Here is a 16808-nt window from a genome sequence, read left to right on the forward strand (position 1 = left end):
AATACAGCCAAGCAAACACAACTGCTTCACGGTAGAAACACGAATGGGACAGTGGTACCCAAGCAATCGACTTTTGTACAGAGTCTCCCTCTGGTGATTTGGGGATCTTACTATAATATTACCATAAGTATAAAAGTGAGTTTGTTTGTTATCTCATAGTGTTTTACTCGAGCAATCATACTGAAATTTGGTATACAGATACTATATGGGATGGAAAAAGATATAATAATTTTTTTATCTAGGTCGGTGAATATATCCCGGTCACGCAGACGAAGTCGCGGGTAAAAGCTATTTGAAAAATGTTTTTAAAATTATATAATTTAATTTTGACAGATAATTCAGATAGTGCCCAATCGCGGCCTCTCATAACATTAATTTAAAGTTAGTTTTAAGATATGAAATAGTATTTATGTTAACAATATTATCCGTTATTATTTTTATAAGTACGTAATTAATCATATTTTTAGTTACCATTATATCTGTATTTTAACATTTTATAAATTTATTCATATGATTTGTTCATATGTTTTATAACATTTTTTTTTCATCGAAATTAGAAAGAAAGTTCCTCAAAAAATACATACATACGTATAAAAATATGTATCGAATCTATTGATTTCTTTTTTTAATTTTTTTATAGAAAATAATCTTAAATTATTTAAACAATATTAAGATATTGTTTAAATATTTTCAGATAATGTAAAAGTTATTTAACATATTTATTAATATATTTACTGATATATAAAATTAGGAATAGCCGTAGTAGTGATTGGCTGATAATTGAATACTTTTTGTTGAGATAAAGTCGTAGCTTATGAATTTTTCACGTACTAAGTTTTCTGTTCGTATGTCTACTTATATACTTGGTAAGCATTGACATGCACGCAACGTAAGGTAACTTTTTCGAGACGAAAAGGATTCTGGACAGCACACTGTTAGTAAATTATCGTGAAATCTTTTCTACCCTTTAGGAATACGTAAATGGTATGTATGTTAGTTTTAATATACACGTATATTATTATTGAAGTAAATTCCAAAAGTATAGTAAATAAAATTAAAATTAAAGTATATAAAATTAGTAAAATAGGTCAATATGTTCAAGGCAGCCTAGAAATTATTGGCACCAAAGGAAGCTACTTCAACACGAGGAGTAGTAGCAGTTTTGTGAAACTTATTTACGAAATAATGATGGCGAATAAACATATGACTTACTTAATTATAAGTATTACCGCAATCTATGGGCGTTTATATTAATCTGGTTAAATATAAAGGTGCATGTGCATGTTTTCAATTCTTATATTATGAACAATCCCATCAGTCGTTATCTATCTGCGGCTGAACATAAGCCTCCCCCATAAGGGGGTTTTGTTAGTAATAAACATATTTTCACTAATTATGGAGCTTCATCATTTAAAAGATTATTTTTAAAACGTTATAAATATTAGGGTAATAGTAAAAATCTGGATCAAAGAAAATATATAAAAAAACTAGACAAATGTGGGGTGCTCATCCGACCGCCTCTTAAATACATCTATGTTGATAAAATACAGTTGTTTACTTAATTTTTGTATATAATTGTCGCTGTGATTTGGGGCATTGGTGATGTTCATAAACAGTATCTAGTACGCATGGTGATTCACTTTAGTATCTACTAATAGACCATAAATAAGACTATGAATCATTTTGATATCGATTGAATTTATTCTGAAAGTGCTTGGTATTGTTGACGTCACGCTGCTTATCTACTGTTTTTACGTCAAATATTGATCTAAACAATAGCTGTAATTCGTGACTTTATTTGTATGTATTAGAATAAAACGTATCTTATGAATAAAAAGACAGTAACGGTCATATTTATTTCTATAATATTAGTAGTATTGTTACGACTTTTAGACAATTTTTATGAAAACAATAAATTAAATGATAAAAATTGTTAATAAATGTTGTGATTTATGTGTTTTTAACTGATTTGATTGATTAATATCATTATTCATTATATACTTATTAATTACATAATAAATTGTTTTTATAAATAATTTTATTATATTAATAAAATAATATTATAATTTTATCATCATCTTTGAATAAAAACTTAAACTATGTTTTATATTATATATACATATATATCTTTAGAACTCATACACTTTCGTTTCTGGTAACAATACGAGTTTAAAGTTAATAGACTCAAAAAGCCTGCATAAGTCAATATTGATAATGAAAGAAGAACGTTATTTGTTACTCAGTAGGTGTTTTCTTTTAATGGATGATAATAGAATGGTAACGTCGCCTGCACTATCGGTATACGCTAGTGAGGCACCATCGAGGGATGATAGGTGAGGATGAAAGCAGGTCAGTTAGTCTATAGTGATATACCTGGAATTTAGAAAGATGATTTCCAGGAGGGACCACATGGAGGTCGACTTGGTTAGGTATATTGCTAGCAATGGGACTCTTAGTCTTCATTACTAACATTTTTTACCCAAGTAGGTGTTAGGACTGACAACTCTGTTAATAACATGAAACTAACCAACTAAGCATTTTTTTATCAAAATTGATTGAAAAGTGTTTTATCAAGAATCTATAATTTTTTTTACAACACAGGGGGCAAATGAGCATGCGGCTCACCTGATGGTAAGTGACTACCGCCGCTCATGGTCACCCATAACACCAATAGCATGTGCTGTCGACCTTTTAAAATGTAATATGCTCTTTTCTTGAAGGTTATGTTGTCGTATCGGTTCGGAAATACTGTTGCTGGAAGTTGATTCCAAAGAGTGGTTGTGCGTGAGAGAAAGTGCCTTGAAAAACGCACGGTGGAGGACCGCCACTCGTCCAGATGGTTGGGATGAAATTTTAAATTATGGCGGGTTGTACGATGGTGAAAATCAGTAGCAGGTATCAATCCGAACAATTCTTCAGAGCACTCTTTATGACAAATTCATTAGAAGATGCACAGAGATGCAACATTTCTACGCAGTTTCAGTGGGTCGAATATTATCAGCACTATGAACATCAGTCTTACTATCTATATACATGTAAAACTCGTGTCTCGATGTTTGTAGTCCTACTTCTCCGAAAAGGTTCGTCCGATTTTTAAGAATTTTTTATGTATATTTGGTAGATATATGAATAAGTCGTAAGTATATTTCATACCGCTAGGTAATTACGGTATCTCTTTATGTGGCAGAATAACGTTTGCCTAGTTACCTAGTTAATATAAAAGTAAGTTTGTTTATTTATTACCATATAGTGCCCTAACGGCTCAACCAATCACATTCAAATTTGGTATACATACATACATATATATCTGTCACGCCTGTCTCCCATCAGGGTATGCAGAAACAATGGAACGCCAAGTGTTTCGATTCAAACAAACCTCTCACTTTTTCCACATTCATCAAACTTTTCATACAAGCTCGCCGGTTACAGGTACTTTTAATTTGGCCTTTCTTCAGTACGTCGCCTATTTGGTCAACATACGTCCATCTAGGGCGGCCCCTACCGACATCTCCATTCATTCTTGCTCGATAAATCTCTTTCGTAATTCTTCTTTCATCCATCCTCTCCAAATGACCAAACCAACGCAACATCTCTTGGTCAAATTTGGTATACAGATATTATATGGGATAGAGAAGGATATAGACTACTTTTTTCCAGAACAGTAAATATATCCAGGTCACGTGGACAAAGTTGCGGGTAAAAGCTAGTAAAATATATTTTCTCGCCTATGGTATCCATCATATGATGCCATTTCTAAGAATTAAATTGATATGCAGAGAGCCAGTGGATGTAGATGGCTCAGGATCGTTCCTTATGGCAGACTTTGGATGAAGCTTATGTTGTTTTTAATGGATGATAATGGAATGGTAACGTCGCCTACGCTATCGATATAAACCTGGTGGGCACCAGTGAGAGAGGTGGGCACTCCACCTCTCTCACTGGTGCCCACCAGTGAGAAATGATAAGTGAAAATAAAAGAGCAGGTCAGGTAGCCTATCGTGATAAATACACCTGAAATTCAGCTCGATGGTTTCGAGACCACGTGCAGGTCGGCCTGACGGGGTATATTGCTAGCAATGGGATTGGTAGTCCGCGTTACTAACAATTCCTCCTCTCCCAGGCCTATGTTTAGAAGGTAGCAGATGATGATGATGAATTTGTTATGTCTTTGTATACTATAATTTCATTGCTATATTCCACCGCTTGGTAGCAAGAACAACAGAAACAGGACTGCCTAAGTAGAAGATCTTTGTACGAAGTCTTCCTCTAGTGAAGTTAATGTTATTTGTTCGTAATATATCATATTGCCCAAAAAATGCAATAGTTTTATTATCCTAGCAGTATTTATTATTAAAGGTGATTACAACGCAAACGTTTATCATCAAAATTTTATCATAACTAAATATGCGATAAGTATGGATAAAGTCAAACATTATTGATATTGGTCATTTATTCATAGCAGCTCGCTCAAACTGTAAATTAATAAATGTGCTGTGAGTGCTGAATGTGTTGGGGGATTCATACAGGATAATTATCAATATGAGTAACGAGCCAGAGGGTAAGTAAATAGTTTTATAAATATGACTTTAACTGCATTTGTATTGCATTAATATTGAATAAAAAATACATTTTGGCAGTCAGGTAGTAGATTTATGGTAATTTGTAAAGATGTTTGTGTATTTATGCATTTTTTGGATGCTTTTTATTGTTATTCAATTACTCTTAAACACTTGAATGGTATTTTAAACAATATATCATAGTAACCTGTCATATATGATATTCATATGATGTTATTAGGTATATGTAGGTAACTAACTTAGCACATACAATACCTTATGATGATGAATCAATAATTCACGGGTAAATCTGCGGGATATAGCTAATCTTCTGTATGAGAAGAATTATGAAACTAGACGAAACGATGCATGCCAGAATAAATGATTTAGCATATGGCTTTCCCTACTTTGTAAGGAATGTAATTATTTAAACGAATTCAAAAAAGAGGTTTTGTATTCTATAATTTCTGAACCACAGTAGAGGTATTGTTTTAAAGTATCACGACGAACCCGTCGCTTTTATCTATTTTCATAAATTTTCATCATTATTCTAGTAGATTCAATATATTCTTATCTTTTCAGGCGATGCGTCATTGTAGTCATTCATTACATTTATACAAAAATACAATGACATACTGATGTCCAGCAGAATATTTTATGATTTGTTATAAATTTATTTTTATAAACACATAGATCACTATTTATATACTCTTGTTTTGCCCTATATATACAATGTGTCAATTACTGTTCGTTACTATCACTGAAACTCGAAAACAGCTTGACAGATTTGAATATTCTTTTTGTTTTGTTTGTTATACTATAATAAAGGAAAACCCTAACATTCAGCAGAAAAATCGAAAAATTACAATTAGGTAATTTTGTATGGGAATTGCTACTTCGAATTAATTTTACGAGATGGCGTTGCGGGTGATTGAAGTTCATCAAGACGTATAGTTTTAATATATAATATATCCATATACTAAATTTTATTTCGATCCGTTGAGTCTTTTAAGCATAATTATGTAATAAAAATTCAAACAATTAAACGTATAGACAAACTACAGACTTTGATTGTTATTAATTAGTACAGAATTAGACGGTATAATAAGTAACTTCTATATTACAGCAAAAACCGTGATCGATGCTCAACCAGCTTCAGAGAGGGTTGACGACCGACCGATCTCTAGTCCGCCACCTTACCCTGGTCCTCCGCAATCTGAACCTTCAGTACAACATGTACATTTGATACCCGGCACGGTCACAGTGACCCATCCTCCTGCTGTAGTGGTCATCGCTCAGCAGATGGGTCCGGAACCAGCAATTACAGTTTGTAAGACCTGTAATCATCAGATAGTCACCAGAACTGACCAAAGGCCAACTATGCGGACACACTTGACTGCTTTACTTTTGTTATTACTTGGGTAAGTTTATCACTTTACTTACCGTAATCTTGAGTAATCAGAGTTATTTTTCAATGTACAAAAACTATTAAAAAAATATCAATATTTTCAAAACATTATTTAAAAGTAAGTAAACTATACTAACTATACTAGCCTTTTTGGGTCACTGCGACACACTTGGTGAAAACATATCTCCAATATTCATGTTTTGTTTTATATTTGAAAAAATGTAAATAATCAGATTGTATAAATTTATTTATTAATTTACGTGTGTCATAAATGGCTCAAATAAAGTGTTTATCTATCTATCTATTATAGTTTAGGACTAGATGGCGCTGTGTGAATATGTTCAGTGTTTATTTATGTTTTATTACATTACAATGTTATATTATAAAAAAAAATATTATTTAAATAAAATAGACTAACATGGGGTTTTTCAAAATATATTTCTTTAGGTCGGCAAAAAACCTCTGGTATTGCAGGTGTTCATAGGCTTAACCACTTAATGGGCCGTATGTTTGTTTGCCACCTAAATGGTATAAAAAAAAATATTATATAATTTTTATCAATGTACTTGTATTTAGAACGTTTATTTTTAGTTCTATTCTTGGAAATCCATAAATGTCGTGTTAAATTTAAAACGAATAAACCTTATCTTAAATATATTTTTTTAGATAAATAAAAGTTTAGAATTTTCCAAATCAGTTTAGTATTGATGGAGTAATGAGATACCAAAACTAAAAGATCAACCGAATTGAGAATCTTCTTGTTTTGAAGTCGGATGAAAAAACTAATAAGGTTTTACAGTTTTAAACCTCAGTGGCGAAGCTATAGTTAATTTCGCGTAATAAGGTCCCAGGTTCGATCTTTTCTAAATAGGTTTGAGTTTGGATGTTCCGGTTTCTGGGGTCTAGCTTCCTTGCCTGATTTCCCATAACACATGGTATCTTAAGCATCTGACGTTTGGTACGATTTTGTAGCACTGGCATTTATTATGACTATTTTATTCTGATTAAGATATAAGTGAAATGTTTTTCTCCATTCCAGATGTTGGCCTTGCGTATGCGTCCCTTACTGTGTGAACTCGTGCTTGGCAGTCGACCATTATTGTACAAGATGCGGGGCTTACATTGGTTCTTACCAATATTGAATGCAAATAAGAGGAATAATAAAAAAAATATGCCTATAAAATTTGGTAATTGCATGAAAACATAATTATAGACTATAAAACATAATTATATAACTTCCATAAAAATCGGTATTTGCATTATGACAAACTAAACTAAATTAGAGAAATATTGTATGTTCTGTTTTAACAGAATTTAATGATAATGTAAAAAACTAAAAATTGATCTGACCATAAAACAGTACGCTAATTGTTTAATAGTAATACAAATAAATAATCGATTACATATTAATTAATTCAATGTATTGATATGTTAATTTTAATAAAACTTAGTTATTTCTTCATTTAGTTTTATTGAAATAGCTTACAGGTATTGGTAAAGCATACAGATACCTGTAAACTAAATGGAATATACGATAAAACGATGAGGACCGGATGAATAGAATTTTAAATTGAGAGCAACGAACGGGCTTCGTTTAAAAGAATTTTAAATTGTTCCATTGAAAGCAAAGGGCACGGTTTTATAGAAAAATTAATGATAAAAGATTCAGGCTAAATATGGATGTATAAATAGAGAGAGAAAATTTTAAGAAAATATTTTATTGTGACTTATTAGAAGAAATAAACTGCATCAATGTTAATACTAAGTAACAGATATTAATTAAAGTAATTTTCAATAAAATAAAAATTATGTAAATTATGTATTTGTATATATTACCTTTTATTTATCTAATAATAGATATTAATTAGGATAAGTGTACATTAAATAATAAAAACATATTATAAGCCATAAAATTGTATACATAATATATAGTACATATTTATAGAAAAAGGTGTGATTATTATTTATAAATGAGGTCCCTGTATTAAACTACATATATACTACAAATATACCATTTGTTCATATTATTGCATATAGTAATAATTATTATACATAGCACCAAAAAAAAATAACATTGTCAGTGGCCAAGATTGTTGAAGTATTTTTATAAAAGAATTAAAAGTAATATTTTTAATTCCGTGGAATGTGTATCAAATGATATTCAACTTAGTACAGTCGTTTTGTCGTGATCGAGTTACAAACACAAATCTCCAAACACATTTACTAATTTTCATATTATGATAATATATAGTTTCGGCAGGATATCGATTTCTCAATGACAAAATATATATTTTGTCCCGTGTTGTGGTACAAAATTATCTACACAAGATATTGATATAAATAGATAACGCAAATAATACAAGGTACATAATACCTACATACCTGTGTACACAGTATCTTCCGATAACATTATACATAATATTTGCAAAGCTGGCAACTCATTTAATGTAATTAGGAAGATTAGAAAAAATCGAATGACCCACTAATAAACGTCACCAATAAACATGAACAACTCATCACAAATAGAATAGTGACGTTACTTATGAAGACAACGGAGTCATTATATGTCTCACTATGTTAGTGATTAAATTGGCATTAGTACCTTTTATATGGCATTAACGCTACGACAAAGTAAATTAACATTTATTTGTAAGTGAATCATACGATATGATACGAAACACAAATTTTAAGTTTTGTTCTATATAAAACTGACTTTAAATTTGATAAAATTAGCAGGAATCATCACGGGGATAATCTATCGATCCATTTTATTTATAATCACAAATTATTTATTTATTATTATTATTTATTAAAAACCTATTGATTGGAAAAAACATCACCATAATCGGTTGATAAAAAACTCGCACTATTCATAGACATTATTTATGGATATAATAGACATATAATGGACATATATAAGGTTTGCTGGAAGAAATTTCTTTACGATAAGCTTGCCTTTGTACATTACGTTTAAAATTAATTGTTCTTAACATTATATTTCTGTATAATAAAGAATAAAGAATATATAATGAATACAATAGACATGTCTGTAGACACAACCATTGTACCACTTTCCACCAGTCGGGTAAGTATCCCTGGTAGTATTCTGAAACAATAATGTTACTAATTAGATAAACAACCATATAATCGTTTTAAAATCGTACTAGGTATTCGTATCTATAAACGATCTACCATTTTCGTACTCGACTGGGTATTCCCGGTAGTATTGTGAAACAGTTTAATAACAATAAGTGCCTATCATAAAAACTTAGTCACTCTCAGTTAGTTATTTTGTTATTTATTACAAAATATGAATCATCTGATCGCTCGTTTGAAACTTTATCGCCGTTTATCTATGTGTTATCTACATCTACATTATACAATGTCTGTGATCCAAAGTGCATTCTGTGGTATATATATATATATATATATATATATATATATATATATATATATATATATATATATATATATATATATATATATATATACCAGGTATTGATCACTATGGTTTGAAACTGGACACTAGTAAGAGATGACTGGTGAGAACGAAAACAGGTCAGTTGGCCTATCGTGACGAATTTAACAAGAATTAACCATGATGGTTTCTAGAGAGAACTGAGTGGAGGTTGACCTAATAGGGTATGTTCTTAGCAATGGGGTTTTTAGATCACATTACTGGCAATCTCTTCTCGCTAGCTGCGTAGAGGTCGACCTGACCTTTCCTCCCTACCTGCAGATATTACCCTAACAAATCTTAATTTAGGAGGCGAATAGGATTGTCACTAATGGGGACTAATGGTCCGAATTATAACTAATAATATACTTTGTCAAATTGACCTTTCTGCGTTCTTGCCCTGAAAAATAATTCCACAATTAGGTTACAGATAGATTACAAGGATGGTATCCTTGGTGAAACAGTGGTGATTACTATGGGCTATTGTTTTGACTTTATCCTCTTTCACTAACTCATTAGCGAATATAGATAGTGCAACTAGCCATTTCATTAAAATAAAAAAAAAAAACTTATTTTGATTCTTTTAAACCGACTTCAAAAAGTAGGAGGTTTTCTCAATCTCAGTTTCAATTATTTTAATCAATCAATCTTGTCACTTCAATTCAATTTAGTTGTATATTTTTTATATTTATTATCGCATAACTTCAGTTTTAAATCAATTTGGTCTACAGACTGGTCCCCTAGAAATTTTATCAAAATAAGTTCTGTAATATAGCTTTTAGGTTTTAGTAACAGGTTTTGTCACAATAAAATTCGGTTTTTTGTGGAATACAAATCTTGTATTATTGTATAAAACAAATGTGTTCAATTACCCCAGCCTTTATTTGTAAAGAATGTGAGTCCAGTACTTTCTCTAATATTCGATTTAGATTTATGAAATTTACATCGCATTGCATTACAGACTTTTGTGATAACAACGATATGAATTATTTTTTCCAAAATATCAAACTGTTAGATAGTAGGTATATACGTATGTATATTACTATCAGTGATATCATATCTATATTCATTCTTATCATAGTGAGGTTACGAAAAGATTACAATACGTTCGCAGAGTTTTATAAACGAGACATTTTTGTATAAAATCTTATTTTGAAATTACGATAATTTGAGATTTTATTTTAAATTTGAAATATGAAAACCTCTTGATTTTTTAATTCGATTGAGAATTATAGAATTTGGCAGTAAAAAATTTAGATTCATCATCATCAGTGATGCCACTCTTACTGGAGTTATGTCTATCGTATCAACTAATGCACTAAATATAATTGATCTCTTTTGTCACTGGGAGTAGAGTAGAAGGGATTGTTAGTAACGGGAACGCTAATCCCTATTGTTAGCAGTATAGGTCGACATCCAAGTGGTTTCCCCTGGAAACCGTCATAGTCAATTCCTAGTGAATTCGCCATGATCAGTCAATTGACCTGACTCCATCCTCATTATTTCTTTCTCCATTAACAGACGAGTTTACTATTCCCTTTTTAATTCTATAAAAATCGGTCTACTTGTATTAATATCCTATTCCATACAACTGGTAAGGGTTTAGGATTGTAGAATACAACAGAAAAGCATGGAATAAGACATAATAGATTACGAATACATACGCGATACGAATTGATTTCAACCCCCATAGGGTTGCGATGTTGTCAAATGATGGATCAGCAAGTTGTTAATTTAATTTTCCCTTTTATATTGATATATTTGAATCAGTGTTTACCTTTGAACGCACATTTATACGGGTCGAATGTATTGAAAAAAGCTGAATTTATAAATTCTTTGTAAGACTAAGTGAGCGAATACTTCTTCTTCCTCTCTCTCAGATTTTTGTTTAGTCAAGTTTAAAATGCAGAGGTTCTCGTAGAGACATCTATTTAGAAATCAACATCTTTATAGATTCAAGATTTTTTATAATAATAATACGAGTAATATATTTTTCTGACTGAAAATATTAAAGATTTACATATTTTTTAACTTGGATATTTATTGAATTTTTTATTTGTCATTTTTTAATTTGTAGGTTTTTCATATATGTTACTTGTATATTAAATAAATTGTATATTATTATAATAAATTATATCTTACTAGAGGCTATTATAATATTAATGGAACCGAATAAATAAATACGTACAGAATGTACACAGTTTAAGTCTTATTACTTAACAATATATAATTTCCGTGTGGCCATGACGTGGTCTCGGCAAACAATAGACCACTCCTTCCTTTCTCATGGATATCCTGAGAGCCAAATAAGGGAGGGCGAGCGACGGGCAGCAGCGTTTCTCTTAAAACATCTCTAAATCCCTGACTACGGTTTCCAATTCGCCTGCCAAGCATGGCAACTACTGGCAAAACCCCCTAAGGTGTATGTTCAGCAGCGGACAGTTAAAAGTTACTGTCCTACATAAATAAGTGCATGGTTTATAAGTTTCTTAATAGTTTATTATACCATGTAATCATGTCCCATTTAATTCAAATTTATTAAAGTTTTATATTAAATTAAATTTTAAAACATATATTGTTATCGGAACGAACACAATTGTGTACACGATACTACGGCTCTGGTAATGTATAGTGTTATATTTCTGTTAGTCTTCATAAGTCTACCGTGTCGATTGGAACTATATTAGAAATTGTACTGAAATTTATTTATTTTGTGATTGTAAGTGATAGATAGCAAATGGAGTCAAGTGGTAAGTTGGATTAATTGTTTACGAAATAATATTATAAAGGCATTATTCGGTAAATTTTGTGGAATTAATGTGAAAAGTAATTCTATCATATATATTACTGTATTTATAAATAATCTACTGTATTTCTGTTAAGTTGTACGAAATATACGTATTTAATTTCGTTCACCTATATAATTTTAAATTATTTTTATATATGTATGTATATATCTGGTATACAAAAGTTATTATTATATAATACAGTATTTAAATTCAATGATATGCTTCTACATTAATTGAAGATAGTTGAAATAATGTTTAAGAAATATTGTGTGGTAAACAAAATAATCAAATTGAGTGCATTTATTAATGTACATGATAATGATGTTAATTTGTTACGTCTGCTATATAATAAATGTAACAAAATCGAAATAAGTTTTGGTGAAAGAGTTAATAAGAATAAATGTCAGACGACTCATACAACTGCGTAATTCCCCAATAAGTTGACAAATACTTGCGAAATCATATAATGATATTATGAAATGTCATCACAACCAGGAATTTTCCAAAAATATGTAATATGTTAATATTTGAAATAATAATTTAACATTGTGTAACAAAAAACACCGACTTTAATTGTGGCAAAACCAGTTATTTTGATATGAAAACTAAAGTATTGAACCTATTTTGATAAAATTTGTATGAGACTAATCTGATAATTATTCATCCAGTTAAAAAAGAATTTTTTAAATTGATTTATAATTGACGGAGTTATGAGGTAATAAATATATAAAAATATAACTGAAGTTTAGAACACAATCTTTAATTACAGTAATATCAAATAATAAAATAAAATCAATCTAAAAATTAATTTACAGGTAAAGATTCGTTTGTGAATTATCCTCAGTCGACATATCCGCCTACAAGTCCACCTCCGTACCCTGGAAATGATTCAGGACATGCTCCATACCCTGGACCACCGGGTCCAAGTGGACCTCACATTCCACAGGGTCCTACAGTCTATCAACCGGTGACAGGTCCGACGGTAGTAACTGTGGGACCCGGGGTAGTCTCAGGTGTTATTTTTGGACAGCAGATGGGCCCACTTCCCACCAGACTAACCTGCAGATCGTGTAACGAGCAAATAACGACAAGGATTGAACAAAAAGCGTCCATGCGAACACATATGATGGCATTACTTCTGTGTGTATTTGGGTAAGTTAATGTTTTTTTTTTTGTACACCATTTTTTTTTTCTTATATGCCAACACATGTGTTTACCATGTAATGTTTGTAATATGTCTGTATTGCGATGTAACAGCCTTACCAAAATATCATTGTAACCAATGTTGGAAATAAGTTGTAAAATCTATTCATTCATCATGAGGCATATATATACGTCTTGGAATGATAAATAAGATGACAATCTACCTGAACAAAAATAAAATATCTAAAATATATGGAAATAAAAGAATAAGTACACTGTTATGGTTATGATACTTCTGATCATTATGAGGCTTTGAGTATTGCATCTCTTACTACATGTAACTGCTATGTACGATACACATTTGAGGTCATCGTCATGACTATTTAGTAAAAGGTAACTTTAAACTGAGATGTCTATACAGAATACAGAATCATCATTTAAGATTTTTTCTATTCCATTGGTTCACTTTGATTTTTTTGTGGAGAGATATGTCTGACTAATCAACTGATGGGTCTCATATATGACATAGGCGCACTGATATGTGAAGCATCAGTACATAAGTTTTTTTTTTATACAACTTAGAATGGCAAACACGCTGACGGCCCACCTGATGGAAAGTGGTAACCGTCGCCTATAGACATGAGCAGTACCATGGACATAACAGAGTATACTGTTTCGCCCATGATACCCTCCATGCATTGCCGTAAATTAAATATTAATTAAAGTAGTAAACTCATTATAAATACAAACAATTATAAGAAAATATTACATTGAGAAAACAATAGGCGGCCTAATTCTTTAGATTTCGAGGGTGATTTCTTCAAAGCAATTTTTGTATGGAAAAGAGTAATAAACAGTTTGACTGAAGACACGAAATTCTGTTCGTTTTTTAAAACGCATATAGAGAATACGTACAATAATGTGAATATATAAATGTACATTATAACTTACTGATACATACTTTAATAAATCCGTATACCTATACGTACATATAAATATATAAATACAAATGCATACAAATTCATACATATAGCAACATACATACAAATGTAGTTATAAAAATAAAAAAGAATGTAAGTATGTTAATCAGATACAAATTACAAAGATGACAACTATCTCAGATAAAAGACTTTAACTTTTGTTTTAAAACTACATTGTATCTGAAATAAGATTTAAGAAATTGTAAAAATTGTAATGATTAAAAGATCGAGAAATGAAACTGGAGACAAAAATGGAAATAATAATAAATAATTCTCATTTCGACTGACATTTCTCTTTGTGTTAATGTTATGTGATATCTACGCTATTACCGTGGAGTTGCATTAGATAGGATTTACTTCTTTGTGGATTTCATAATAATTTTGTTATGATTTTAGACGCTCTTTTTTCGGAAACAAAAATCGTAAGACTATAAATTTACTCATTATGTTTTTTCTTTCAGATTATGGCCCTGCGTATGTATACCATACTGTATGGATTCCTGTATGAATGTAGACCATTATTGTACAAATTGCGGTGCTTATGTTGGCACGTACCAGAACTAATATAATTGAATAAAAACCAATTATAAGGACAGATCAGTGGTGATCATGAAGAGTATAGATTTGATACGCCATATTCTGGATACATCCAAAAAAAAGTTTAAGTGTTCTTAGTTCAAATTAAAAGTTCTATATTTGCTACTGAATTTTAAGAAGATTTCTATCAAGACATACTAATTTATTTTAGTACATTACATATTTTTACAACAATTGTCTTTTACAAGTGTACTTTGATACTGGACTATTTATTTTTACGAATAAATGTATCGTAGTATATGAAATATTGTGATTATCTATGGTGAATTTCGAAATGTAAGTTTATCATAAAATTTATAAGACCGTATGTAATTTTTTTTTCACAGTCCATAGAAACATGTAATCATAGAATGATAGTAGATATGTTACATCAATTACTATATATAATATATTTGTTTTATTAGTTATTTCTCTCAAAATATTTTACAAAAATTTTATCAACCTTAAAAAATTTATACTGCAATTGACAGGATTTATGAAACTACTAGTTATATTTTTTTCCACCAAATTTCAACCAACTTCTTCTCGAAAAAAGAACAACTTGTATCTGCACAGTATAAGGTATGAGTACATACCGCTTTCCATCAGGTAGGTTGTCAGCTTGTTTGCCATTCTAAGTTGCATAAAAAATATACCCATTGTTATATCTTTGTTCTTTTTTTCGTGAATGTTATTTTTTTTATATTTAGGTTATTTTTTAGGATAAAAAAATTGAGACTCTTTATTAATACTATCATCTTTATAGGCCTGGCGGACGAAGTTGCGAGTAAAGATTAGTAACTAAATAAATGTATTAGTATTCCATGTATACTGTAACTAAAGTTGTTCACCTTGTTTGCGGTCTGAGATAATTGTGAACGTGAGTGTAAACACTTGTTTTGTGATAACACGATCTCAAATCTTGAGGCAGCGTCTGACAGAGTGATGGTTAGAAGTGTCTAGGTATATTTGATTTGTATAAGGAAACTACAAAGATATTACAAAACTATTTTCCTGTTAGAATTGCGGGAAAAATAACTAATAAATTAATTATAACTAATTAAATCAATAACTTTATTGTATTGAGATTGGTTCTCTCTTTTTATTTTGTAAGGACCTGGCATGAAGATATATTTGTAAATAATTTAGTACCCTGTCATAGTGATTAGTGATTATACTAAGGATGTATTTAACCAGTTTATTAAATACATTTTAATTGTGATAAGGTACAAATGTTCTTACATATTAATTTATATATTGACTGTGTTGTAATTAACTAGTTACGTTACATTGATATCGTATAAAAATATGCTATAATTGAATTAAGTTTATTCGTATAAAATATAAAAAGATTAAATACTTAAGTGATTAAAAAATATACTTTTTTCTTAATCACCAGAATTATAAAACCTCCAAACTTGAAATTTTACACTTACTCATGAATCTACATAAGCTTATTATTCTCTATTCCAATCAACATTATCTTCCTACCTTTGTCATAGTTATTTATTTGCGATTAACGTAATATATTTTCTTCTTCCATTCTCCTCTATTTGCAGTTATTATAGCATTTACTCCCCTTTTGGCAGTATAGTTTTTCACATAGTCCATCCATGTCGTTTTAGGACTTTCTCTGCCCTTGTAGGCATCAGCACACGCATCACGAGTAAACTTTGAAAAAAATTCAGTTCATTTATACTTTTTGAATGTATATTATTGATTTTTTGATTAACTGATTTTTACGATTCTTTTGACTGAAAAATCTTAGTCCAATAATGGTAATTTTGTTAATATTGTATCGTAAAGTTTTAAATAATCAACGTTTAACCTCTTTAAGTAGGCATATTCTGATTAACAAGTGCAAAACTTCATTGCTACAAAATTGTCTCAATTATTTTG

The 16808-nt window shown here is 30.2% G+C and overlaps 2 protein-coding genes across 3 annotated transcripts; both read left to right on the forward strand.

Annotated features, from left to right (window-relative positions):
* The first annotated feature begins 2768 nt into the window (after positions 1–2768).
* Positions 2769–7422, forward strand: LOC113510961 (lipopolysaccharide-induced tumor necrosis factor-alpha factor homolog). 2 transcript variants are annotated; one of them, XM_052895654.1, is made up of 3 exons: positions 2769–3080; positions 5683–5977; positions 7004–7422. In XM_052895654.1, exons 1-3 carry the CDS (start codon positions 2861–2863, stop codon positions 7104–7106), a joined length of 618 nt encoding a protein of 205 aa, XP_052751614.1. In that variant the 5' UTR covers positions 2769–2860; the 3' UTR covers positions 7107–7422. The 2 variants fall into 2 exon arrangements, with proteins under 2 accessions (XP_052751614.1, XP_026750313.1); XM_026894512.3 differs by lacking the exon at positions 2769–3080 and adding an exon at positions 4399–4558.
* A 4593-nt stretch (positions 7423–12015) lies between these two features.
* Positions 12016–16285, forward strand: LOC113509077 (lipopolysaccharide-induced tumor necrosis factor-alpha factor homolog). The gene is made up of 3 exons (XM_052895655.1): positions 12016–12171; positions 13026–13362; positions 14795–16285. Exons 1-3 carry the CDS (start codon positions 12159–12161, stop codon positions 14895–14897), a joined length of 453 nt encoding a protein of 150 aa, XP_052751615.1. The 5' UTR covers positions 12016–12158; the 3' UTR covers positions 14898–16285.
* The last annotated feature ends 523 nt before the right edge of the window (positions 16286–16808 follow it).

The sequence above is a fragment of the Galleria mellonella genome, unplaced genomic scaffold (genome assembly GCF_026898425.1).
Source record: "Galleria mellonella isolate WM207_F2 unplaced genomic scaffold, CSIRO_AGI_GalMel_v1 utg300, whole genome shotgun sequence".
Taxonomy (NCBI): domain Eukaryota; kingdom Metazoa; phylum Arthropoda; class Insecta; order Lepidoptera; family Pyralidae; genus Galleria; species Galleria mellonella.

Bases quoted from the DNA above. Each gene is read 5' to 3' on its own strand.
- LOC113510961 (XM_052895654.1), top strand. From the start codon at position 2,861: ATGGCGGGTTGTACGATGGTGAAAATCAGTAGCAGGTATCAATCCGAA. The intron at 3,081-5,682 runs GTTCGTCCGATT...TCTATATTACAG, and splicing joins AGTCCTACTTCTCCGAAAAG to CAAAAACCGTGATCGATGCT. The intron at 5,978-7,003 runs GTAAGTTTATCA...TCTCCATTCCAG, and splicing joins TTACTTTTGTTATTACTTGG to ATGTTGGCCTTGCGTATGCG.
- LOC113509077 (XM_052895655.1), top strand. The intron at 13,363-14,794 runs GTAAGTTAATGT...TTTTTCTTTCAG, and splicing joins TTACTTCTGTGTGTATTTGG to ATTATGGCCCTGCGTATGTA.